Consider the following 27,349-nt stretch of genomic DNA (forward strand, 5'->3'; position numbering starts at 1 on the left):
ATGTTAAAAAAAAAGAACCTCTCAACAAAGAAAAGTCAATGACCAGATATTTTCAACTGTGAATTTACCAAACATATAAAGAAGAATTAATACCAATTGTTCTCAAAGTCTTCCAAAAATAGAAGAGGAAGGAACACTTCCAAACTCATTTTATAAGGTCCTCATTACCAATACCAAAAACAGACAAGGACACTATAAGAAAAGAAAACTACAAGCCATTATCTCTAATGAACATAGATGCAAAAATACTCAATAAAATATTAGCAAACCAAATTCAACAATATATTAAAAATGTCATACACCATGATCAAGTGGGATTTATTCCAGGATAAGTCAGACAGAGAGAGACAAATATTGCAGGACCTCGTGTATATGTAGAATCTAAAACCAAACCCACTGATACAGAGATCAGATTGGTATTTGCCAGAGGCAAGGGTGGGGGCGTTGGGTAAAATGGGTCAAAAGATACAAACTTCCAATTATAAGATAAAACAGTCCTGGGGATATAACATACAGCATGGATACTATAGTTTACAACACTGTATTGTATATTTGGAAGTTGCTAAGAGAGTAGATCTCAAAAGTTCTCATCACGGGCTTCCTTGGTGGTGCAGTGGTTGAGAGTCCGCCTGCCGATGCAGGGGACACGGGTTCATGCCCCAGTCCGGGAAGATCCCACATGCCGCAGAGCAGCTGGGCCCGTGAGCCATGGCCGCTGAGCCTGCGCGTCCGGAGCCTGTTCTCCGCAACGGGAGAGGCCACAACAGTGAGAGGCCCGCGTACCGCAAAAAAAAAAAAAAAAAAAATCATAGAAAAAAAAATATATATATAAGGGAGAGAACAATTCTATACAAACTCTCCAAGAAAACTGAAGAGGAGGAAATATGTCCCAACTATAGTCCTTTGCAGCCACCATTACCCTGATGTGGAAATCAGATTAAAACGTACATTAATACAAAAATTCGGATCAATGTTCCTCATGAACACAGATGGTGAAATCCTAAACAAAATGTTAGCAACTGAATTCAACAATATACAGGGCTTCCCTGGTGGCACAGTGGTTGAGAATCCTTCTGCCAAGGCAGGGGACACAGGTTCAAGCCCTGGTCCAGGAAGATCCCACATGCCACGGAGCAACTAAGCCCGTGCGCCACAGCTACTGAGCCTGCACTCCAGAGCCCGCGAGCCACAACTACTGAGCCCACGTGCCACTACTACTGAAGCCCACATGCCTACAGCCCGTGCTCTGCAACAAGAGAAGCCACGACAATGAGATGCCCGCGCACCGCGACGAAGAGTAGCCCCCGCTTGCCGCAACTAGAGAAAGCCCGCACGCAATGAAGACCCAACGCAGCCAATAAATAAATAAATTTATTTAAAAAAACAATATATAAAAAGGATAATACACCATGATCAAATAAAATTTATCCTATGGATATAGGGTTGGTCTGAAAATCAATCAATGTATGTTACCATATTAACAAAGTTAAAATGAATAATCACATTGAAAAAGGAAGACAAAGAGTACACAGCCATTTTGGAAAAGGAGCAAGGGAACGGCCTGGAGCAAACAGGCCTAACAAGCCCAGTAAAACAAAGCACCTGAAGGCTTGGGTCTTTGAGACAACAACTAGAGACCCACAGAAGCAAAAGATTATCTCTGTCCCACTGATGTATGTACAATTTCCAAAGGACAAAAGCGGAACTATAAATCCACCAGAGAGCAGAATCACTGAACTCCCAGCTCCCTAAAAGCTAGAGATACAGGCCTGACACACACTCCTAAGCTGTTGTTTCAGGAAGCAGACCCCCACCCGATGAAAACTGCTGACTGCAAGCACATGGACCCCAGACCAACAGAAACCAGAATGCTGATGACATTCAAAACTTCACTTTGATGCCAACCAAACTGAGAACTGAGCACAAGCTTATCAGGCACCCTGTGGCCCTCACACTGCCTTTAAAACCCTTTCCCTGAACATCCTTGGGGAGTTGGCACTCTTTCACCATCTCCCTTGTGCACAAGCTATCCTTTCAATAAAAAGTATTGCTTGCCTAAGAATCTTTTGGGAGTGATATTCATTTCTGTACTACTGCTGTCCAAGAATCCGGAGAAAGCCCAGTAACAATCTGATCACATCAATAGATCAGAAAAATCATTTGACAAAATCCAACATCCATTCCTAATAATAACTCCCAGAAAACTGTCAATAGAAGGGAACTTTTCAACATGATAAAGGGCATCTATGGAAGAATCTACAGCTAATGGTAGATTTTAATGGTAAGACATTGAATACCTTCCCCCTAAAATCAGAAACAAGACAAGAGGTTCTGGCCAGTGCAATCAGGCAAGAAAGAGAAATAAAAGGATTCAAGATTAGAAAGGAAGATTTAAAATTGTCTTTATTTATAGATGACATTTATAGATGTCTATGTAGAAATCCGAGGGAATCTATAAAAAAAGGTACTAGAACTAGTGAGTTTAACAAGCTCAAAGGACGCAAGATGAATATGCAGCAGTCAATTCTATTTTTATATACTAGCAATGAACTGGAAATTAAAATTTTTAAAGAATACTATTACACAGCCAAAAAAAAAAAATTAAGTACTTAGCAATAATTCTGACAAAAGCTGTGAAAAACCTGTAACTTAAAACTATAAACATCAGTGAGAGAAATTAACACCAACCTAAATAAGTGGTGAGATCTTATTCACTGATCTGAATAATTAACATCATTAAGATGTCAATTTTCCCCAGAATGACCAATCAGAAGGTTTTACTTGTAGAATTTAACAAACTGATTCTAAAATTCAAACAGAAATGCGAAAGATCTAGAATAGCCTATCCACTTTGAAAAAGAAGAAAAAGTTGGAGGACTACCATTTTCTGATTTCAAGACATATGAAGTTAGTCTCAAAACAGTGGGTTATTTGTGTAACAATAGATCAATAGAACAGAATAGAAAGACTAGAAATACACCCACACAAATCTGGCAACAGATTTTTGACAAGTGTACAAAGGTAAATCACTGGAGAAAGGATAGTCTTTTTACATACAGTGCTGGAACAACTGAATGGAAAACAAAAGAACTTACTTTCATACCTTGAACCACATACAAAAATCAGTCCAAAATAGACCACAGTCCAACATGTAAAACTGAAAACTATAAAACTTCTAAAAGTAAACAGAGGAGAAATGTTTTTTTCTTTTTAGAAGAAATCTTTTAAACCTAGGGCCTAGGGTTAAGCAAAGATTTCTTAGATATGGCAGAGAATGTAAAATCCATAAAAGAACAAATTGATAAGTTGAACTTCATCAAAACTACAAACTTCTCTTTAAAATATTTTATTAAGAGAATGAAGAGACAAGCCACAGATTGGGATAAAATATTTTCAAAACATATATTTGCTAAAGGACTATTCAAAATATATAAAAAGCTCAGTAAGAAAAGAAACAACTCCTCAAGAAACAGGCAAAAGATGTGAACATATACTTTATCCACCCCCAAGTTTTTACCCAAGAGAAAAGAAAGATCAGGTTCATACAAAGATTTATACATGAAGGCTCATAGCAGCTTCATTTGTAATAGTCTCAAACTAGAAACAAGCCAAATGTTCATCAACAGGAAAACAGATAAGCAAATAATGGTGAAGGTTTCAGGGGTGTACACATATGTCAAAATTTAGCTTGTTACACAATTTAAATATGTGCAGTTTATTATAGATTAAATAAACTGCAATAAAGCTGTTTTATTAAAATAAAAATTTTAAGGGGTGAAAAAATGATACTATATTAAAGTATTGGCAGTCCCTAACTCTCTCTCTCTCTCTCTCACAAGCACACACACACACACACACACACACACACACACACACACTTCACTATCTACTTCAGGTGTTTAGCAAAAATGCAGCAACACCCTCTTAGTCTTCCTCACGGAAGCTCACTTACGTTATATCGCTCTTACAAACAACCAGCTGCTGGCTTTAGCAAACTTTTATCAGCCCACAGTGGAAACAAGTTAATGAAAATTTAGTTTTGCCTTTTTGTTCAGGACCGACACCAAGAAGTGAACTAGGCTTGGGCTCTCAACTTCCATAGCCTCTGGTTCCAGAGTGCTAAGATTCCCTAAATTTCTCTCTTCTGAATTGAATTCCCATCACCCCAGGGCGCCCTTTTGCTGCTGTCTTTCCTCTACTGTACACCCTCTCACTCCTCCCCTCCAAACCGAGTGATTGCCTGCTCAGTTCCCTCTTGTTCTCACTCTGCTTTTCCCCTTAAGTCTCTCTGTGGCCACCTTCCAGACCCTGGAACCTTGGCGCCAGTTCCTTATAACGGACAAACACTGAGGAACCGCCCTTTTTCTTTGGGGCGGGGCGGGGCGGCGGCCGCCGAACCCAGGAGGCTGGGTTACCGCCTTGGAAGAGGATTTGCCTCGGAAGCAAGAGTTTCAGACTCAAGTCTCCAACACCCACCTTCCTAGCACAGCTGACAGCTGTCCCCAAGCTCTCCGAAAGGCCGCATCCTGGAAAGCGAAAGCGGTGTGGGCCGGGTGCCTGCCGCTGGGCGCCCTCCTGCGGCTCAGGCTCCAGGTACTCCTGGCCCCCGCGCGGGCTCCTCGCAAACTCAGCCCAACGGGCACTTGGTCTCCCACGCAGTGCTTCCCCGGAAGGTCTCCAACGCCCCCAGAGCACGTGGAGCCTTCGATGTGTCCCGCGGGCTGGCCGACAGCTGGCACCCACGTCATTCGTCTACAGCCTAAGAAGCTCTTGGTTTCCAGACACCTACCTACATGGAGCAGGGCGGCTTCCATGAGAATCAGCCCTTCATCCAGAATACCTGCTACTCTCATGGTTATGTGGAAGGGCTCCCAATTCCCTGGTTGTCCAGCATTTGGGGGCCTTTCGAGGGATGCCACTGATAAATGATCTCACTTATGAAACAGAGCCCTTAAGGACTCTACCACATTTGAACACCAGCTGCATAAGACAGTAACAAGGTTCAATTCCCATGCAATGCAGCTTAGAAGAGGAAATAAATATGTCAGAAGCTGGAGTTCAAGGCAGAGAATTCAAAACTGCCACAATGCCACAAAATAGCTACTCCCATGGCTGGTGGACCCACTGGCCCTTTGTGGAGTGTGCTTGTGGTGGTGGACAATTACAGTTTCAATTATTCAAATAACAATGTCTCAAAGGCAACAGAAGTTATATTAAATGTGATCAATGTAACAGATTCCATCTACCTATGGCTAGGCCTTCATGTTTCTTTAATTGGGATTGAGATTTGGAACCAGGGGAATCTTATAAATGTTGAACAACACATGAGTCAACTTCTTGACAGCTTCAGTGAATGGAAAAGTATTCATCTTTATCCCCATCTGCCACCTGATTTGGGGGATCTGTTTGTGTGCAAGGATTTTCCTAATATATTTAAGTTGGCCTGAATCTCAGGAATGTGCTACTGTCATTTTGGGCTAGCAGTTTATAAATTCCTCAAAGATAAATCGATTGCTTTCATTTTGCAGTGGTCATTACTCACCAACTGGGTCATAATCTTGGTATGTCTCATACAGAGGAATTCTGTTCATGTAGGAAAAAACATTGCATCATGAATGCCTATAATACAAATACCAGTGCTTTTAGCAACTGCAGTTATGGAAGTTATTTTAACCTCATTAACCACAAAGGAGTCTGTCTGATGAATACACCAGCTTCTCAAAACATTATCCCATTGGAACAATGTGGCAACAAGGTAGTGGAAGGTGAAGAAGATTGCTGTGGGCTCAGAATGTCAGTGCAGAAGGGATCTGAAACCTTGGGCAGACTGTGCTTTTGGACCTTGCTATGTAAAATGTAAGTTTGCTTCTCTTGGAATGCTCTGTAGAGCACATGTCAGTGAATGTGACCTTCCTGAGTGGTACAATGGAAGTTCAAGGTGATGCCCTGACAATTTCTATGTGCAGGATGGGATGCCTTGTGGTGACAGCACCTACTGTTATCACAAAATGTACAACAGCCACAATAAACAATGTCAATATATTTTTGACCAAAAAGCAAGGAGTGTCCCCCAAGCTGCTACAAAACAATTAATGTGCAAGGAGATTGTTGTGGCCAATATGGCGTGGAAATTCAACATACAAAAGATGTCTTCCTTCAAATATTTTGTGTGAAGGAGTGCAGTGTGAATATATAGAAACAATTCCCAATCTAAAATAACACAACGCCATAATTCAGATAACACTGTTAACGGTACCAAGTGTTGGGAAACCAGCTACCACTTTGGGAGGGATACAGTTGATATTGGAGAAGTAAAAGATGGCACCTTGCATGCTCTAGGCAAGATATGTACGAGAAGGAGCTGTGTCAATTATTCAACCCTCAACTCTGCAAATTATAGAAATGTCATGAGAGGAGTATACAACGATGAAAAACATTGCCACTGTAGATACAAGTGTGCTCCTCCCTACTGTGACTTTACAGCCTATGGAGAAAGCTCAGACAGTGGTCCCGCTCCAAGGGGCAGTGTCCTTCCCTCACTATTAACAATTCTTTACACAGTAATTCTAGTCCAACTCGTTTTCCTTGCCTCAGTATCATTATGTTTTTATCAGAGTACTACTCTGTTTTTAAGAGTCCCTACTCAAGAAGAGTAAAAGAACTTAAAACAGGAAATAGAGTATTGCAAAATATTCACTGATTTAAAGAAAATGTCTTTGGAAAGAGAAGACATTGCATGATCATTGTCCAATGACCCACAGTTCATTAATTTAGAAAGTCTGATTAAAGGCAGATATTCTTGGTTCTCTGTATTTAATCAAAAGATAAGCAGGCGCCTAACTTCCAAAATTAAATGTCTTTTACTTTTCCTTAGTATTTAGTTCTTTCTATTTAAGGCAGGGTTGCTCTCAGCAGGAAACCCTGGAAATATGTTCCAGTGTTTTCATTATACTAGCTCTGTGGCTACACCCTTTAACCAGGTATAAGGGAATAAGTGTGTGGCATAATAACTAAGACAAAGCATTAAAAGGTATAGGCTCCTTTGTAATATCTGAAGTAGAAATGGTAGAGGAAAGAATAAGGCTAATAAACAAAGAGCCAGAAATGAGATGAGAATTACAAAAAGATATTAAAAGGCAAAACTCATGGAGTCAAAGGAAAGCACAGGAAAATATGCTTTCTGTTTCTATGGTTTTCCTAAAAGCAGGTAATGGTCTGAAAAGATCTCCAGTGAATTAGTTTCGGAAAGGAATCTGGCAAGAGAGTGTGTGCGTGTGTGCGTGTGTGTGTGTGTGTGTGTGTAGTGCCAAGTACACTGTACAGAGCTGTGGAGACTCTCCTGCCCTCTAGAGTTGCTCCATGTCTAGCTGGGATGAACAGATGTGAGAATTTACAGAATTACAGTAGAGGAGGATAAGTGCTCTAAGATGGTGTACACAGGGTTCTTGGAAGCATAAGTTACTGGAGGGGAGAAGAGGCAATCAGAAAGGTTTCCTAAAAGAGGTGACAGCTAAACTGAGTCACCTCAGAAGGAAAAGTGATAATGAAAGTAGCCAACCCTTACTGAATGCTTATCAAGTATCAGGTTCTAATGTAAAATGATATTAATTAATTTAACTTTCAAAAAACAATCCTCGCATGTAGGTATTGCTGTTATCCCCATTTTATAGTTGGAGAAACTGGGCACAGAAGGATAACATACTCAAGGACACGGATGGCAAAAAATGAAGTAGTATTGGAACCTAGGCTGTATTCTTCATCATTAAACTAAGAGTTAAAATTATGCATGGCAGAGAAGACAGTGCACAGACTTTAAAGTTGGAGAATCCGAGTTCTGCCACTTATTAGCAATAGTACTTCCACATTTCAATCTCTGCAAATTTTTAGTTCCTTGATTGTAACACCACTATCAGTTGCCTACAGGATTGATGCGAACATTGAAGATAGCGCACGTAAAACATCTGTCGCATAGTAACGATGGTGGTGTTGCCTTCCACACTCTCTGCTGTTCCTCATAGGCAAAAGTCAAGGGCAAGCATGGCACAGGGAGGTCAGCTCGGTGATTTGTGTCCACCTAGAGGGGTGGGATAGGAAGGGTGGGAGGGAGATGCAAGAGGGAGGAGATATGGGGATATATGTATATGTATAACTGATATACTTTGTTATAAAGCAGAAACTAACACACCATTGTAAAGCAATTATACTCCAATAAAGATGTTAAAAAAAAAATTCAAGGGCAAGAACTCAGCATTTTGCTTTGCTGTTACTCAAGTTCCAAAGTATGAATCAGGCCAAGAGTGTTAGGGTGGAGTTTTCTAAGTCATCCTAAAATGTGCTAGTCATAGCATACATGGACCTGGGTGTTCATTCATTCATCCTTTCATTCAGCAAACATTTACTGCTGTTGGGCACGGTGAGAAATGCTGGGGATGTAGCAACAATCAACTCTGATATTGCTTATGGAAGTTAAAGTCTAATACAGGAGGCAGACATTAAACAAATAAGGACAATTGTGTTGAGAACTCCCAAAAGAGAATGTTAGGGCCTGTGAAAATGTATAAACTAGTGTGAGTCAGAAAAGGCTTCCCTGAGGAAGAGACACTTGATCTGAGACGTGAAAATGAAGTAAAAATAAGCAAGCTGGGAGGTAAAATGTAAAAATTTCACGAAAAAGGAACAACATCTTCAAAAACTTATCATTGGGATTTGACAAAGTTAACCACTCCCTCCTCCTTGAACTGCTTTCTTCATTTGGTTTTCAGGGGCTCACTTCTGGCTGCTGCTACTCATATTCACTGCTATTCTTTCATATCTCCACAACCCTGAATGATGGAGTGTTTTAGTGCTTAGTCCTCGGGTATTTTCCCCTCTCTCTGCACTCATCCTACTGGTGATCTCATTCCACCTCATGGTATTAAAGACCATATACATGCAGATGACTCCAAAATGTGACCTCCAGCCTGAGACTTCTTTAATATCCAGATACATGCTTCCAGCTGCCTACTTGTCATCACCACTTGAATGTCTAATTAACACCTCAAAATAAGTATGTCCAAACTGAATTATTTATCTCCCCCCCCATCCGCATCCCTAAATCTGCTTGTCTCAGTCTTCCCCATCCCAGTTAATGACAAATCTATCTTTTGAGATGCTCAGAACAAAAGTCTTACAGTCATCCTTGATTCTTCTTTTTGTTACTTCATATCTAATCTGTGAGCAAATCCTATTGTTGCAACCTTCAGAATATACACAGAATCTGATTACTTTTCACCACCTCCACTATTACCACATGGTCAAAGCTACCATCATCTTTCACCTTGATTACTGCCACAGCCTCCTAATTTGCCTTCTGCTTCCATTCTGATCTGCAACACTCAATTCCCACACAGGAGACAGAGTGAATTCTTCTACAAGTAATGATGCGTCATATCATCATTACTTTGCTCAGAATCCTCCAAAGATTTCCCATCTCATTCACAATAACGGTCTACAGAATATTCTATAAAGTCCTACCCAATACAACTCCTGCCACCACTACCCATCCCTTCCACCTTATCGCTCTGATTCATCTCCTACCTATTCTGTACTTTGTTCACTCCTTTTCAGCTGTTCTCCTTGCTGATCCACTAACACACCAAAGCATGACCCCACCTCAGGATCTTTTTAATCCTTGTTACTTCCTTGACCTGAGTGGATGGAAGGAAGGAGAAATGGAGACAAAGTAAAGGGAGCACACAAAATCTCACATACTCCTGGATGCAGAACAGAAGCAGTTATTTGAAAGGAGCCTGGGTCAGACCTATCTGATGATCTTGGAGAGTCTCTGGAGAGGCAGGAGGCAACTGGAGCTCACCCTGGGGACACAGACACTGGTGGCAGCCATTTTAGGGAGGTTGTCTACCACATGGACACTGGTGCTGGCAAGCGTCATTTTGGAATCCTCCCTCTAGCTTATCAGCCTCAGGACCCAGCCTTGCCCCCACCCAACAGCCTGTAGGCACCAGTACTGGGATGCCACAGGTCAAGCAACTAACTAGGCAGGGACACAGCCCCACCCACCAGCAGGCGGGTTGCCTTAAGAACCCCTGAGCCCACAGCTGCCTCTGGACACGGCCCTGCCCAACACAGAGCCCAGGACCCAGCCCCACACACCAGTGCACAGGCACTAGACCTGATACCTCCAAGGTCCTGCGGCCAGAGGAACTGGGGCCAAGCTCTTCCCACCAGTGGGCAGGCACCAGCTGCAGGACAATTGCAGCCTGCAGACCCAGCCCACCCACAAGCAGGCCAACACAAGCTTTAAGACACCTCAGACACTGCAGCCAGCTGTGTCAGGAACTGGCCCCACCCACCAGCAGCCAGCAGCCTCTGCACAGGCAGGGCCTGGCAACCAAAGATACTGGAGGCCAACCAAGCCTACCAGACCACCCACAGTAGTCAGCCCACCACAACAGAACGACCCACTCAGCCCACATAGGGGGGACCCCTAGAGCATACAGCTCTGATGACGAGAGGGGACTGCACTGCTGGGACACACAGGATGTCTCCTACAAAAGGTCCCTTCTCTAAGGTTGGGAAACATAACCAATCTACCAGTAACAGAAATGAAAAAGCAAGCTAGGCAAAAATGAGGCAACAGAGGAACATATTCCAAATGAAGGAACAAGGTAAAACCCCAGAAGAAGAAATAAGTGAAGTGGAGACAGGCACTCTACCTAAGAAAGAGTTCAGGGTAATGATTATAAAGATGACCAAAGAACTCGGAAGAAGAATGGATGCAGAGCAAGAAGTCAGAAGTCTTTAACAAAGACTAGGAAAATATAAAGAGCAACCAAACAGAGATGAAGAACACAATAACTGAAATGAAAAATACACTAAAAGGAATCAACAGCATAGTAAATGATACAGAGGGACAGGTCAGCAAGCTGGAAGACAGAATAGTGGAAATCACTGAAGCTGAGCAGAGAAAAGAAAAAAGAATGAAAAGAAATGAGAACAGTTTAAGAGTCTCTGGGACAACATCAAACATACTAACATTCACAATCTAGGGATTCCAGAAGGAGAAGAGAGAAAGTGGCAGAGAACATACTTGAAAACATAACAGCTAAAAACTTCCCTAAGATGGGAAAGGAAACAGACATACAAGTAATACAAGTACAGGAAGCACAGAGTCCCAAACAGGATCAACCCAAAGAGAAACACACCAAGACACATTATAAGTAAAATGGCAAAAATTAAAGGTAAAGAGAGAATATTAAAAGCAACAAGGGAAAAGCAACAAGTTACATACAAGGGAATTCCCATAAGGCCATAAAGCTGACTTTACAGCAGAAAACTTTGCAGACAGGGCGAGGCACAATATAGTTACAGTGATGAAAAAGGAAAAACCTACAACCAAGAATGCTGTACCCAGCAAGGCTCTAACTCAGATTTGATTGAGAGATCATAAGTTTTACAGACAAGCAAAAGCTGAAAGAGCTCAGCACCACCAAACCAGCTTTACAAGAAAAGTAAAAGGGACTTCTCTAAGCAAGAAAAAAAAAGGCCACAACTAGAAACACGAAAATTGCAAAAGGAAAAAGGTCATCGGCAAAGGCAAAAGCACAGTAAAGGTAACAAAATCAACCACATGCAAAGTGTGTAGGAAGGTTAAAAGACAAAAGCAGTAAAATCATCTATATCTACAGTAAACAGTTAAGGGATATCAAAACAACTAGATACAAAATATGTCAAAAACAGTAATCATGACAGGAGGAAAGTACAAATGCAGGGCTATTAAAATGTTTGAAATCAAGAGATTAGCAACTTAAAACAGCATAGATAGATAGACAGATAGCTACATATAAAGCTCATGGTAAACTCAAACCAAAAATCTGTAAGAGATACATACACACAGAGAAAGGAATCCAAACATAACACTTCACCAGACCACAAAAGAACAAAAGAAGAAGAAACAAAAAAGAACTGCAAAAACAATAAAAATGGCAATAAGAGCATACATATCAATAATTACTTTAAATGTAAATAGTCTAAATGCTCCAATCAAAAGACATAGAGTGGGGCTTCCCTGGTGGCGCAGTGGTTGAGAGTCCACCTGCTGATGCAGGGGACACGGGTTCGTGCCCTGGTCTGGGAGGATCCCACGTGCCGCGGAGCGGCTGGGCCCGTGAGCCATGGCCGCTGGGCCTGCGCGTCCGGAGCCTGTGCTCCGCAACGGGAGAGGCTGCAACAGTGAGAGGCCCACGTACCACAAAAAAAAAAAAAAAAAGACATAGAGTGGCTGAATGTATACAAAAACAAGACTCATAAATATGCTGCCTAAAAAAGACTCACTTCAGATCTAAAGACACACATAAACTAAAAGTGAAGGGATGGAAAAAGATATTTCATACAAATGGAAATCAAAAGAAAGCCAAAGTAGCAATACTTATATCAGCGAAAATACACTTTAAAACAAAGACTGTTACAAGAGACAAAGAAGTACATTACACAATGATCAAAGGATCAATCCAATAAAATATAGCAATTGTAAAATATACACACCCAATGTAGGACCACCTAAATATAGAAAAAAAATATTAACAGACTAAAAGGGAGAAATTGAGAGTAACACAATAATAGTAGGGAACTTTAACACTCCACTTACATCAATGGACAGATCATCCAGACTGAAAATCAGTAGGGAAACAAGGGCACACTTAGACCAGTAGAACACATATTCTTTTGAAGTGCACATGGAACGTTCTCCAGGATAGATCACATGCTAGGCCACAAAACAAGTCTCGGTAAATTTAAGAAAGTTGAAATCATATCAAGCATCTTTTCTGACCACAACACTATGAGACTAGAAATCAACTACAAGAAAAAAACTGCAAAAGACACAAACTCGTGGAGGCTAAAAATATGTTACTAAATAACCAATGAATTGCTGCACTAAAGAGAAGTTTATAGCAATACAACCTTACCTCAGGAAATAAGAAAAAATCTCAAACAACCCAACTTACACCTAAAGGAACTAGAAAAAGAAGAACAAACAAAACTCAAAGTTAGAAGGAAAGAAATCATAAAGATCAGAGCAGAAATGCATGAAATAGAGACTAAAAAAAGAAAGAAAAGATCAATGAAACTAAGAGCTGGTTCTTTGTAAAGAGAAACAAAAATGATAAACTTTTAGCCAGACTCATCAAGAAAAAAAGAGAGAGGGCCCAAATCAGAAATGGAAAAGAAGTTATAACCACAGAAATACAAAGGATCATAAAAGATTACTGTGAACAACTATATGCCAATAATGAAGAACCTACATGAAATGAACAAATTCTTAGAAATGTACAATCTCCCAAGACTAAACCAGGAAGAAATAGAAAATATGAACAGACAAATTACCAGTAATGAAAGTGATTACTGGTGAAAAAAGTGATCAGCAATTTTTTAAAACTCCCCAAAAACAAAGAACCAGACAGCTACACAGGTGAATGCTACCAAACATTTAGAGAAGAGTTAACACCTATCCTTCTCAAACTATTCCAAAAAACTGCAGAGGAAGGAACACTTCCAAACTCATTGTTCGAAACCAACATCACCTTGATATCCAAACAAGACAAAGATTATCAGAAAAAAATAAAATTAGAGGCCAATATCACTGATGAACATAGATGTAAAAATCTTTGACAAAACATTAGTAAACCAAACTCAACAGTACATTACAAAGATCATACACCATGATCAAGTGGGATTTATCCCAGGAATGCAAGGATGGCTCAATACCCATAAATCTATAAATGTGATACATATTAACAAATTGAAAAGTAAAAATCATATAATCATTTCAATAGATGCAGTAAAAGACTTTGACAAAATTCAACATCCATTTATGATAAAAACTCTCCAGAAAGTGGGTGGTATAGAGGGAACAAACCTCAACATCATAAAGGCCATATATGATAAGCCCACAGCTAACACCATACTCAATGGTCAAAAGCTGAAAGCATTTCATCTAAATCAGGAACAAGAAAAGGATGCACACACTTGCCACTTTTTATTCAACATAGTATTGGAAGTCCTAGCCACAGCAATCAGACAAGACAAAGAAATAAAAGGAATCCAAATTGGAAATGAAGAAGTAAAACTGTCACTGTTTGCAGATGGCATGATACTATACTTAGAAAATCCAAAAGAAGCTACCAAAAACTACTGGAGTTCATCAATGAGTTCAGTAAAGTTGAGGGATACAAAAGTAATATACAGAAATCTGTTGCATTTCTATATACTAACAACAAACTATCAGAAAGAGAAAATAAGGAAACAACTCCATTTTCAACCACATCAAAAAGAATAAAATACCTAGGAATATACTTACCTAAGGAGGTAAAAGATCTGAACTCGGAACACTGACACTGATGAAAGAAACTGAAGATGACACAGATGGAAAGACATACTGTGTTCATAGGCCAGAAAAATTTATATTGGTAAAATGACCATACTACCCAAGGTTATCTACAGATTCAATGTACCTACTGAAATACCAATGGCGTTTTTTCACAGAACTAAAACATATAATTTTAAATTTTGCATGGAAACACAAATGACCCTGAAAAGCCAAAACAATCTTGAGAAAGAAATGAGGTGGAGGTATCACACTCCCTGACTTTAGACCACATCACAAAGATACAGTAACCAAAACAGTATGGTACTAGCACAGAAAGAGACACACAGATCAAGGGAACAGAATACAGAGAAAGTCTAGAAATAAACCCATGCACTTATGGTCAATTAATTTACAACAAAGGAGGCAAGAATATACAATGAAGAAAAGACAGTCTCTTCAATAAGTGGTGCTGGGAAAACTGAACAGTTACATGTGAAAGAATGAAATTAAAACATTTTCTCAAACCATATACAAAAATAAACTTAAAATGCGTTAAAGATCTAAATGTAAGACCAGAAACCATAAAATTCTTAGAAAAAAACATAGGCAGAACACTCTTTGACATAAATCATAGATCTTTGGATCTGTCTTCTAAGAAAAACAAATAAAAGCAAAAATAAACAAATGGGACCTAATCAAACTTATAAGCTTCTGCACAGCAAAGGAAACCATTGACAAAACAAAAAGACATCCTACTGAATGGGAGAAAATATTTGCAAATGATATGACCAATAAGGGGTTAGTGGGGAGAAAGTGGGGAGGGGCGAGATAGAAGGGTATTAAGAGGTACAAGCTACTATGTATAAAAACAATAAGCTACAAGGATATATTGTATAGCACAGGAAATATAGCCAATATTTTATAATAACTATAAATGGAGTATAATCTTTAAAAATTGTGAACCACTATGTTGTACATCTGAAACTTACATAATATTGTAAATCAACTATACCTTAATTAAAAAATATTTTTAAATGTGCCAAAGCCTTGAATAGACATTTCTCCAAAGATATGCAAATATTCTGCTTTAATTTTATAATTAATTTTATTAAAATATTTTATGTAAAAACAAATACACAAATGACCAATAAGCACATAAAAAGATGGTCAACCTCACTAATTATTAGGTGTGATTTTGTGATTTATAATAAGAAATATATATTTGGTCTTCTTCCTGGCACAGAACTCCTAAAACCCTTGGAATTTCCTGAGGGGAGAACCATAAAGGTGTCTTTTGTGATGTTAATGAGGTGACTTTTGGAAAGCCCCTATGTCACCTAAAAATGGGAGCTGGTCACCAGAGGAACCAACCTTGTGATTAGAGGGTTTCGATCCCACCCCACCCCCACCTCTGGGGATGGAAAGGGGGTTGAAGTTGGGTTTGATCACCAATAGCCAATAATTTAATCAATCATATCCATGTAATGAAGCCTCCATAAAAACCTTAAAAGGACAAGGTTCTGAAAGCTTTCCGGTCGGTGAACATGTGGAGATTCGGAGAGTGGTGCACCCAGAAAGGGCACGGAGGCTCTGCACCCCTTCCCACATGTATTGCCAGATATTTGTACATCACTGTATGTAGCAGCATTATTTTTTAAAAAATATTTATTTATTCGTTTGGCTGTGCTGCGTCTTAGTTGTGGGAGGTGGGATCTTCATTACTGCGCGTGAGATCTTTAGTTGCAGCACAAGGGTTCTTTAGTTGCGGCATGCAGGCTCCTTTAGTTGTGGCATGCGGGACCTAGTTCCCTGACCAGGGATCGAACACGGGCCCCCTGCGTTGGGAGCGCATAGTCTTAACCATTGGACCACCAGGGAAGTCCCTGTAGTAGCTAGCATTATATACAATAGTGAAAAGGTGGAAGCAACTCAAATGTCCATGGACTGAGGAATGAATAAACAGAATGTGTGTGTGCATACATATATACATACAACAAAATATTATTTAACCTCAAAAAGGAAATTCTGACACATGCTAGAATATGGATGAACCTTGAAGACCTTATGCTAAGTGAAATAAGCCAAAAAACCAAATACTGTATGATTCCAGTTATATGAGATACCTACAGCAGTCAAATTCATCAGGACATCAGTAGAATGGTGGTTGCCAGGGGCTGGAGGAAGGGGAAAAAAGGGAGTGTTTAATGAACAGAGTTTCAGTTTGGAACGATGAAGAAGTTCTGGAGATGGATGGTGATGATAGCTGTGCAACAATGTGAATGTAGTTAATGTCACTGAATTGTATACTTAAAGTGCTTAAAATGGTAAATTTTATGTTTTTTATATTTTACCACAATTTTTTGAAAGGTATACAGATTGAAGATAAAACTCTTTTTTATTCCCAGATGACACTGATCATGGATGTAGAAATTCCTAAGCAATGCACAAAAAAGCTACCAGAACTAATTATTGAAGTTAGTAAAGTAACAGGATACAAGGTCTATATACTAGAGACAAACAAATGGAAATTAAAATTTTTTAAACATCTTTTACAACAGCATCAAAAAAATACGTTATGCTTAGGGGTAACTTTAACAAAACATGTATAAGACCTGTACTCTGAAAGCTCATAACTTTACTCTGAGAAATTAAAGAAAACCTAAATAAAAGGAGGAATATAACAAGTCGGTGGTTCTGAATACTCGATATTGCTAAACTGCTAAATTGTCAATTCTCCCCAAATTGATTTATAGATCAATCCCAACCAAATGGACTATACTCCTGAATGTGAAGTGTAAAATAATAACGCTTGTAGATAATCACAGAGGAGTATATCTTCATAACCTCAATGTAGGGAAAAACCTCAGACAAGACACAAAAAAGCATTAACGATAAAGGAGAAGATTGACAAACTGAGCTACATTAAAATTAAGAACTTCTGATCATTTTTAGGTCACCATTAAAGGGTAAAAAGGCAAGCCAGAGTGGAGAGAAGACACATTTAAACACAATACATGTAACCAACAAAGGATTCTTATCCAAACATACAAAGGACTCTTCTTACTCTATAAGACAAACACAGACAAAACAGTAGAAAAATGTGCAAAAGACACACTTCACAAAAACGGATATTCAAGTAGCCAACAATCACAGGAAAAAAAGCTTAACATCATCAGATCACCAGGAAATACAAATTTCAGCCTCAACAAGATACCACTGTATACCCATCAGAATGACTAAAATTTTCTTTAGTTGACAGTATCAAGGGTCAACAAAGGTGTGGACAATAGGAACTCTCACACACTGCTGGTGGGAGTATAAACTGGAAAATAAAACAACAGAAATTTATTATCTCAAAGTTCTGAAGGCTAGAAGTCCAAAATCAAGGTACGTGCAGGGCCATGTTCCCCCTGAAACCTACAGGGGAATCCTTCCTTGCCTCCTCCTTGCTTTTGGTAATTTGGTGTCAATCTTTGGTGTTTTTAAGCTTGTAGATGCAACACTCCAATCTTCTATCTTCACATGGTGTCTCCCTTTGTCTCTTCATGTGGCATTCTTTTTATAAGGTCACCAGTCACATCAGATTAGGGTCTCAGCCTACTCTAGCAAGACCTCATCTTAACTAATAACATCTGAAATGACCCTATTTCCAAATAACGTCACATTCTGAGGTACTGGGAGTTAGGACTTCAACATTTTGGGGGTGAGATGACACAATTCAGCCTATAATATACACCAAAAAGAATATTCATAGAAGCAATTTTTCACAATAGCCCCAAACTACAAACAATCCAAATGTCCATCACCATTAGAATGGATTTTTAAAAATTGTAATACATGTATATAAAGGAATACTGTACAGAAATGAAAAAAAAAGAACTACAATAACATGAAACAACTATGATAAATGTCACAAACATAGTATTGAACAAAATAAGTCATACATGAAATACACATACTAAATCTATTCATACTAAAAATAAAAAGTAGGCAATAAAAACTAAAAATTTATTTAGGGATGCAAGGTGATGTGGTAAAAATGTAAAGAAAATAAGTGATTACCATAAAACAGGATAAGTGTGACCTCTAATCGGGACAAACATTGTGATTAGGAGGGGACATAAAGGAGCTTCTGGGGCATTGGCAATGTTCAATTTCTTTACCTGCATGGTAAGTTACACAGGTACAATGAACTGTACTATTATTTTGTGTACTTTTCTGTTAACTGATATTTTAAAATAATGTGAGTGAAAGAAAAAGGAGCTTTGCTGGAAATAAAAAGTTGAAAAAATACTAGAGTTAATATCTTTATGTCAAATCAAAGTTCATGCTTAAATAAGTGGAAAGTAAGCAAAGTGCAAAAGTTCATATAATATGTTGCCTTTTGTGTTAGAAGGGGAAATAAGAAAACATCTATTCATTTGTGCAGCAGAAATACAGTAAAGGTAAACTAGAGACTAATTAGGTTCATTTCTGTGAGAGGGGCAGGTAGGAATAAGGTGGAAAAGATAGAAGAAATGAGGAAGGGGTATGATACTTAGAATCTCTTTTGGACAGGTCTGACTTTAAGAACTATGCTAATAACTCACACATCCCACAGTACAACAACAAAATAATCAATAACAATGAGGGGAAAAACTAAAATGGAATTCAAAGCAGAACCAAATGAACTGGAACATCTGATAAATGAGTAATGTAACCACACTGGGGGAAAAAAAAAATTAACCCAAGTGATTTTTAAACACAGTATCTGAACTATATATCTACAAACTAAAGACAAAAAGAAGTCTAAGCAAATACTGAATTCTAATTAAGAGGTTTCTTTTTTTGCAGAGGTATAGGTTAGCAATTCTAAAACAACTTTCTGTTATTCTAGGATTAAGCAAATAAGTACAAACATTGTGTATAACAAGAAACAGTTCTAATCAATGTGGAAGAAAGTTACAAATGTGAAAGAGAACAGCGTAAACCCTGTGATGAATAAACTGGAATTGGTGTTATCAGTGTGAATTGGTTCCTTTTAATATATATAGAATAGGGCTTCCCTGGTGGCGCAGTGGTTGAGAGTCCGCCTGCCGATGCAGGGGACACGGGTTTGTGCCCCGGGAAGATCCCACATGCCGCAGAGCGGCTGGGCCCGTGAGCCATGGCCGCTGAGCCTGCGCGTCCGGAGCCTGTGCTCCGCGACGGGAGAGGCCACAACAGTGAGAGGCCCGCGTACCGCAAAAAAAAAAAAAAAATATATATATATATATATATATAGAGAGAGAGAGAGAGAGAGAGAGAGAGAGAGAGAGAGAGGGAGAGAGAGAGAGAGAGAAGACAGATATGTGTGTGTGTGTGTGGACATATGTGTATTCGCTCATGTCACACACATATGTACATATCTATTTCTTTTTCTTTTTTTTTTTTTTGGCCACGCAGCATGCAAGATCTTAGTTCCCCAACCAGGGATAGAATCCATGCCCCCTGCAGTGGAAGCACAGAGTCTTAACCACTGGGCCACCAGAGAAGTCCCAGTATATATCTATTTCTTAACTCTATCAGCTGACAAAGCCCAGAAGCCATGACACCCCAGTAACAAATGAACACACCTTGCACAAAGATCTTGATTTCCAAATATATTCTCCACCAAAAGGAACTAGGGGTCCTTAGAGAAATGGCTGACTCCAGGGTTGGAATGAGCCTGGGATATCTTACTGTGCCAAAACATAAAGAAAATCCTCAATGAATGACAAGGTCATGTCAAAAGGACCTAAGAATCAGCTTGAAACGGTTCCCATTGGCCCAATCTGGGACAATTTGAGCATCAATATAAATTAATGAGAGTAAAGAAATATAACTCGTTGAATAAATAAGAATCCAAGAGTCTACAATGATATAAATAAATAAGCAGGGGGGGGAAAGGAAAGCTCTTCTTTATAGCAGAAAGCCAACTAATAAACACAGAAGGAATGAAGGAATTAGAAAGAAAATCACCATTCGGCAACCATAATAGTAATAAATGATTTAGGCAAGAATTATCAGTGAATGCTACTGGAGGGTAAAAGTTCTGAGCAATAACAGGGTATTTACAGACCTCGAACTACTTCCCCCCCCCAAAATACCTATAAATTAGAAAAAGAAAAATTCTAACTTTACAGTGGAGTAACCTGACAAACACTACCTTAACCAAGTGATCAAAGTTAACATCACCAGGAATGGGACAAGTTGACAGCACGCGCCTCCACGAGCATCTTTTCCAAGGTATTCCTAACAAAAGTGTATTTTTGCAATTAATATGTTAATTCAGAGTAATAGATCCAATTGTTGAATCATTCTCGTAATCCTGGAATAAACAATGCTTGGAATGTGAAAAAAAATGTTTTTAAGTGCATGAGGTGAATTTAATTATGAAAATATATCAAACAAACCCAAATTAAGAGACATTCAACAAAATAACTGGCCTAAACTCTTTAAATATCAAGTCATGAAAAACATGGAAGATTAAAGAACTGTTTCAGATTAAAGGAGACTAAAGAGCTACGACAACTAAATCTAATGCACAATTCAGGATATTCTTTTGCTGTAAATGACATTCTTGGCATCACTAGCAAGATCTGAATAAGACCTACAGATTAGATAATGGTATCATACTGGTTTAATTCTGATAATTTTACCAAGGCTATGTAAAAGAATGTCCTTGATTTTAGGAAATGCACACTAAAGTTCTTAGGGAAAATGGGCATCACGATTGCAACCGACTCTCAATCCAAAATAAAAGGTGTATATATGTGTGTATTATATGTGTATGTACACACACACACACACACACACACACACACACACACACACATAGAGAGAAGGAGAGAGAAACAGCAAATGACAACACGAGTTAGAGACAGGGAAAGAGAGACAGAGACTAAAGAATAAGACAAATATGGAAAACGTTAATATATGGGGAATTAGGGCAAAAGGTGTATATAGAGAAATTCTCTGTACTACTCTGACAACTCTTCTGTAAGCCTGAAATTATGTCAAAATAAAAAAACTAAAAAATCTTACACAATACAGAAAATCAGATACTTCATAAAAGTAAGAATCAAAGATGAGAAATTATTCAACCACTTAAAATAATGAAACACCACTTTTTTGCTACGTAATTGGCACTAAAAATGTAGGTGACAATACTCAGTTTCAGCGAGATTCTACAGAACTTGGTACTTTCATATTTTGCTGTTAGAGTAATAACAGGCCAAAAAAAAAAAAGTACAGATTCTAATGATTCTATGGCTGGGACTCCATACTAAGGAGATAAATACTAAGTACTGAAAACTCATGATACACTACAGCCTTATTTAAATAATGTAATCACTACAGCCTTAATGCAAATTGTAAATTGGTAAAAACTTAAGTACAACACAGGGAGAGTTTAAGAAAACAGATATAATCACTCATAGGAATTATTCAGTTAACAAAGTATAGTCTATAAAAACTAAGTAAACATGGAATAGCACATACAACAGACATAATATGATAAAGTAAAATTGTATGAACAGAATAATTACAAACTATGGTTTTAAAAATATCTACACACAGGGACTTCCCTGGTGGTCCAGTGGTTAAGACTCCATGCTTCCATGCCACAACATTGTTATAGTATCTGTAGGGTGGTGATATTGCTTAATGAGGTTGTTTTCCTTTTCTTTATCTTTCAAACTGTTAGTAACCTTACTATTTTAATACTGAGGAATATGCAACTAATAATAGAAAATAAGCTTAGCTACTATTTTAACATTAATCCTTTGTGTTTACAAAATGCATCTGGAAATATTTCAGAGGGAAAATAAGGGGGAAAACGTCATGATAAACTAATTTATACAAATACCTTCATCTTATCTTTAAACATGTATCACAGTAAATATGTGAGGGAGGAAGCTGCTCAAGTCCAGTAGGGAAAAGGTTACAAAAGATACATTAAAAATATTCAGACTGAAAGCATGAGCATCCTTACATCCTTTCTCAAAGAACAAGCACATTCTATACAAATGATTGTGACAAAGAATTTTAAAGTTCAAGAGCCTGTCACAGTCATGAGGTAAAATGTGGACAAGAGCAGTCTTGCCAAGCGTCTCTCTCGTCCAATACTCACTGAAGTCTCATTCGTTTTTCAGGGGGGCCTTTAGTACCCACAGTCTGTTGAACGTTCTTTGTGGTCTCCTTCTCCTCAGATTTTACAGTTTCTGGTATAGGTTCTGCCTCTTTCTTTGTCTGATCCACTAGACATCAAAAGCAGATATTTTTTGGAGGGGGAGGAGGGTGGAGGGATAAGACCAGTTTAGACAACAGTTAATGTGAATGGTTCAGACTCTCAAATTAATTTAGAACTACTTATCTCAAGTTCTAAATTTAGCTGTTTCATCAGGCAGATGTATAAGAACCAATTTACAAACAAAAAACCTGATAATACAAGCAAATTATGATACTAGACAAAAACACATGACATTTAAATAAGACATTATGCATAAAAAAGATACATAATTATTCTATGCCAGGTCAATGGGCAGTCCAATACCTATTCTCAATGATGAAACAGAAGGCCTTTTTTCAAACTTTTGACAACCTAGAATCACCTCAGCTTCTCCACACACCCTCAATACCTGTTCATCCCACTCTAATGCATCTTTCAAATACTAATATCACTACCACAAAAGCACCACCTTTTGGCAATCAGCAGATCAAAGGTTAGGAGTAACAAACTGGCATTAGAGAGTCTAAAAGGACAAAATGATCATAATTCACCTCACATGTTATGATTGTTACTGAGTTAAACAGGCTGTTTGGTCTTATTTCAAGTTTGATAAGAATTATCAGATGAACCATACCTGGGACAGGCTTTTCTCCAGACTTTTGCTGTAATTAAAAAAAAAAAAAAAAAAAAGTGGGGAAGAGGGGTGAAGGAAGAGGAAGAAGAAAACAGGGCAGGTTAGCAAAGCTTTTTGCTTCTTGACGTCATAATTTTCATTAAAATTACACCTGCATGCGAATTATATTATAAATGACTTCATCAAGAGAAACTACTATCCATGTACCATAAAAAAGTAAATTTATCATTTTCTACTTCTTATTCCTGTTCCAGAAAAGACACAAATCTAAAACTAGAACAAAAGAGTCAAACATAAAAAAACCCTTGAACATCAACAAAGCCCTTTGCCTCTGCACCGAGGCTACAATGCTTTATAAAAAGTTGCTAAGGAGAATCCAATGAGAGGGAATAATGGAGCCTTTCAAGACTCCAGAGGCTTATTTGCACAGGCGATATGAGCTATAAGTAAGTAGAATGAAATTTGGATGTCTGACTTTTAAAGTTGGCAGGTATGGAACGTAAAGAAAAAGAGGTATTTTTCTATGAATATAAGGCTTCTGTTGAGTGTACTATTAGAAATCAAACTGCAGGAAAAAATGATGGGGGCACTAGGAGTCAGGAACAAGGTCAGATCCTTCATTCTGCACAGCAATTCTTTTACTTCAGTGGGCCCTGTCATCTCCCTGTTCTCGCTACCCAAGTTAAATGCTTTAAAACACTTTCCTCCTCCTCTCCCTCCTTCTTCCTCCTCAAGGCTCACAACCTACCCCTCACCCTCAGCCAATAAGGGTGTCAATGTTCTCTCCCATCCATCTACCTCCAAACTTATTACACCTTTATATACAGACATATATACATAAAAAATACCTCTCTATACTTCCCTGTCATCTCAGAATAAAAGTGTTCTCTTTATTTTTATAAAGTTTAATGCCTCCATTTGTTTTCTGAATTTCTTTCTGAATTTACATGCCCTCCTTAAGCTTCTTATCTATTCCTATGACTAGCGACTACACAATTTTCTGATGTCACATGATCCAGATTCATGCTACAAACTGCCTACTAGCCCACTCCAACTACAAGTTCTGGGAACCATTACATTTAATAAGACCAAAACTGAGCTTCTCATTATTACCCATTGTACACAAAAGGTTAATATAGAAGGTCTGAGCTACTATCCTTAGAAGGGCCAGGCTGCGAGGTTGGCCTTTGGCTGGTATCTGGAAATTTGGATGTCAGGAGGGTTCCCACCATTTTGTAACTGATAATGGCAATTCATTATGCCTAGACTGTTTGTATAAAAAATGTTGTTTTTGCTGAATACCTGCCTTCCTTCAAAGAATGTGGAATTTTGGTATGTGCTAGATTGAAAGTACCTACCTGAAAAACCTCCCCCAAAAACGTGGGCACCAAGTCTCTAATGGACTTCCTTAGGCAGAAATATCACTTACATGTTGCTGCATTTTCACTGTTGAGGCAAGAGTGTACTCTGTATGACTCTTCATGGGAAGAAGAGAGTGTAAGGAAGCCTGCAGGTGGATTCCTCCAGACTCCACTAATGCCTTTTTTCCTTGTATCTGGCTGTATAGCCCTACTATGTCACTGTAATAAATCCTGTGAGTGCTCCAAGCAAATCTCCAAACATGGGGGTGGCCATGGGACTCCCCAACACAACAACATTATTACCTGTTTCATGAACATATTAGGACTTAAACATGTCTAAAGTAATTTGAGGGGACAAATAATTTTTCCTTACTTTAAAACAGGAGAGGATATAGATGGTGTAACATTGAGGAATGAGAAATCGAGAGGGGATATTCTTATACTGCTAGCACTGAACCACTTGAACTATACTGGACACTGGACCATATCCAGACATTGAAATAATGTCATTACCTAATTAGTGCACACTGTCTAATCTTTTCTAGTGAACACTGTCACACAAACTAGTAGGATGTGGTTTAAGATGGGAAAATAGAACAGAGGCGGCCTTTCTGACAAAATTTATCAGGTAACTTTGGAATAAACCTAACTGAAGCAATATCCTATGGTGTCCTAGCAGCTTCTGAAAACAGCACTGAAAAGACATTGATAATAAAAGGCACTGAAGGCCTGAACTCCTATCACATCAGTTTTGGTGTAACTTTCAGCAGTAACAAAAGTTAAAATATGGAAAAAGGAGCTTCAAGGAAAAATGCAGGACTTCTCCAATATTCTCTTGAGCACCCCCATAAAGGGGCAACATCCCTCGGATCCAGAAGTCCTAAGCTACAAATGGTTCTGGGAGACAAAATGGGTAAATAGGGGCTCACAGAAGGCTTCAAGGAGACCAAGAATCTATTTTCTTCTCCAGATCTGAGGAGAAATGCTGTGGGTTGGAGAAACAAAGAGATTATTAAAAGTCCTAGAGAACTTTGATTATTAAAAGTTCTCCTAGGTCTGCTACATAGAGTTGACATACTCTCTCTCTTTGTGAGTTGGCTTTTGGCCCCTGGATGGTTAAAAGAAGGTGAGGTTCTGGAAAATGACAACTTAAGGGTGACTATGGCTAAACCTTTACAAGAAAAATGTAAAAACTCATGGAAGCAGGTAGTCTGCAACCTGCTTAAAATAATTGGGAGGAAATAGGGGAAGAAGAGAGAAAACAAGATTGGCCACGCCTGATAACTGTTGAAGCAGGATAATATCAATAGGTACATGGGGGCTTCATTTTTTATTATTCCCTCTATTTTTATATGCGTTTCTAAATTTCCATAACTTTCTACAAAGTGAAGTTTTTTTGTTTTAAGATTCAAGAGAGTCTTTGAGCTTTCTACAGTGTCCAGCCTAGCTCACCAGGATAGAACAGTACATGGAATTCAAGTCAGGACCCCTAGCCAGAGAAAAAGGAACTGTCAGTCAGCTGGAGTACCACAGAACCCAAACACAGTAGTAAGCTACTGAATGTTCTGGAGGTTGGCTAATGAAAATAGAACCCCTAACAACTATATTTACCCCAAATCTGTTTCTTTTCCTATATTCTGAATTTGGGTTCAACACCAAGTTGATTCTAATCCTAGGCCTGAAACCTCAGAATCATCCATAATGCCAATCTCTCCATATCCAACCACCAAAGTTAGGCAATGCTAAATCTGAAATATACCTTGAATCTGTTTCCTCTCTATCTATGGCCACAGAATTAATTCAGGCTTTCCATAATCTAACTTCCTTGACTCCAAACATCACATTTTTTTAAACATCTTTATTGGAGTATAATTGCTTTACAATGGTGTGTTAGTTTCTGCTTTATAACAAAGTGAATCAGTTATACACATACATATATGCCCATATCTCTTCCCTCTTGCCTCTCCCTCCCTCCCTCCCACCCTCCCTATCCCGCCCCTCTAGGTGGTCACAAAGCACCGAGCTGATCTCCCTGTGCCATGCAGCTGCTTCCCACTAGCTATCTATTTTACATTTGGTAGTGTATATATGTCCATGCCACTCTCACTTTGTGCCAGCTTACACCTTCCCTCTCCCCGTATCCTCAAGTCCATTCTCTAGTAGGTCTGCGTCTTTATTCCCGACTTAACCCTAGGTTCTTCATGACCATTTTTTTGTTTTGTTTTTTAGATTCCATATATATGTGTTAGCATACGGTATTTGTTTTTCTCTTTCTGACTTACTTCATTCTGTATGACAGACTCTAGGTCCATCCACCTCACTACAAATAACTCAGTTTCATTTCTTTTTATGGCTGAGTAATATTCCACTGTATATATGTGCCACATATTCTTTATCTGTTCATCTGTCAGTGGACACTTAGGTTGTTTCCAAGTCCTGGCTATTGTAAATAGAACTGCAATGAATATTGTGGTACATGACACATTTCCTATGCATCGTCTATACCATGAATGGTTATCTTCCTAAAACAAACAAATAACTACATTATTTCGTTGCAACTGTTTTTAAACACTTAATGGGTCCCTACTACCATCATCAATAATTCACAGCTAGTCAGTGCTGAGGGTCAAGAAGATGAGGTAGAGGATATCTAAGTTTACTTCAAGAGAGGGTGTATTTGAAAAAGAATGTACAAAAATTACCACTGCTTTCATTTGTCTTTAGTGATGATAGTTATTGTTTTAATATTTCAAATAACA

The 27,349-nt window shown here is 38.7% G+C and overlaps 1 protein-coding gene and 1 long non-coding RNA gene across 2 annotated transcripts in view; both read right to left on the reverse strand.

Moving 5' to 3' along the window:
- The window catches only part of LOC125963557 (uncharacterized), a 150,630-nt gene that overhangs the window by 35,198 nt on the left and 88,083 nt on the right, over positions 1-27,349 (reverse strand). The gene's annotated exons all lie outside the window — the stretch shown is intronic.
- LOC101269907 (disintegrin and metalloproteinase domain-containing protein 20) overlaps positions 1-27,349 on the reverse strand; it is a 64,957-nt gene that overhangs the window by 24,146 nt on the left and 13,462 nt on the right. Inside the window, 2 exon segments of the mRNA XM_004262184.3 lie at positions 22,497-22,623; positions 23,230-23,257. Of these exon segments, the coding sequence (XP_004262232.3) occupies positions 22,497-22,623; positions 23,230-23,257 (155 nt within the window).

The sequence above is a fragment of the Orcinus orca genome, chromosome 2 (genome assembly GCF_937001465.1).
Source record: "Orcinus orca chromosome 2, mOrcOrc1.1, whole genome shotgun sequence".
Taxonomy (NCBI): Eukaryota; Metazoa; Chordata; class Mammalia; order Artiodactyla; family Delphinidae; genus Orcinus; species Orcinus orca.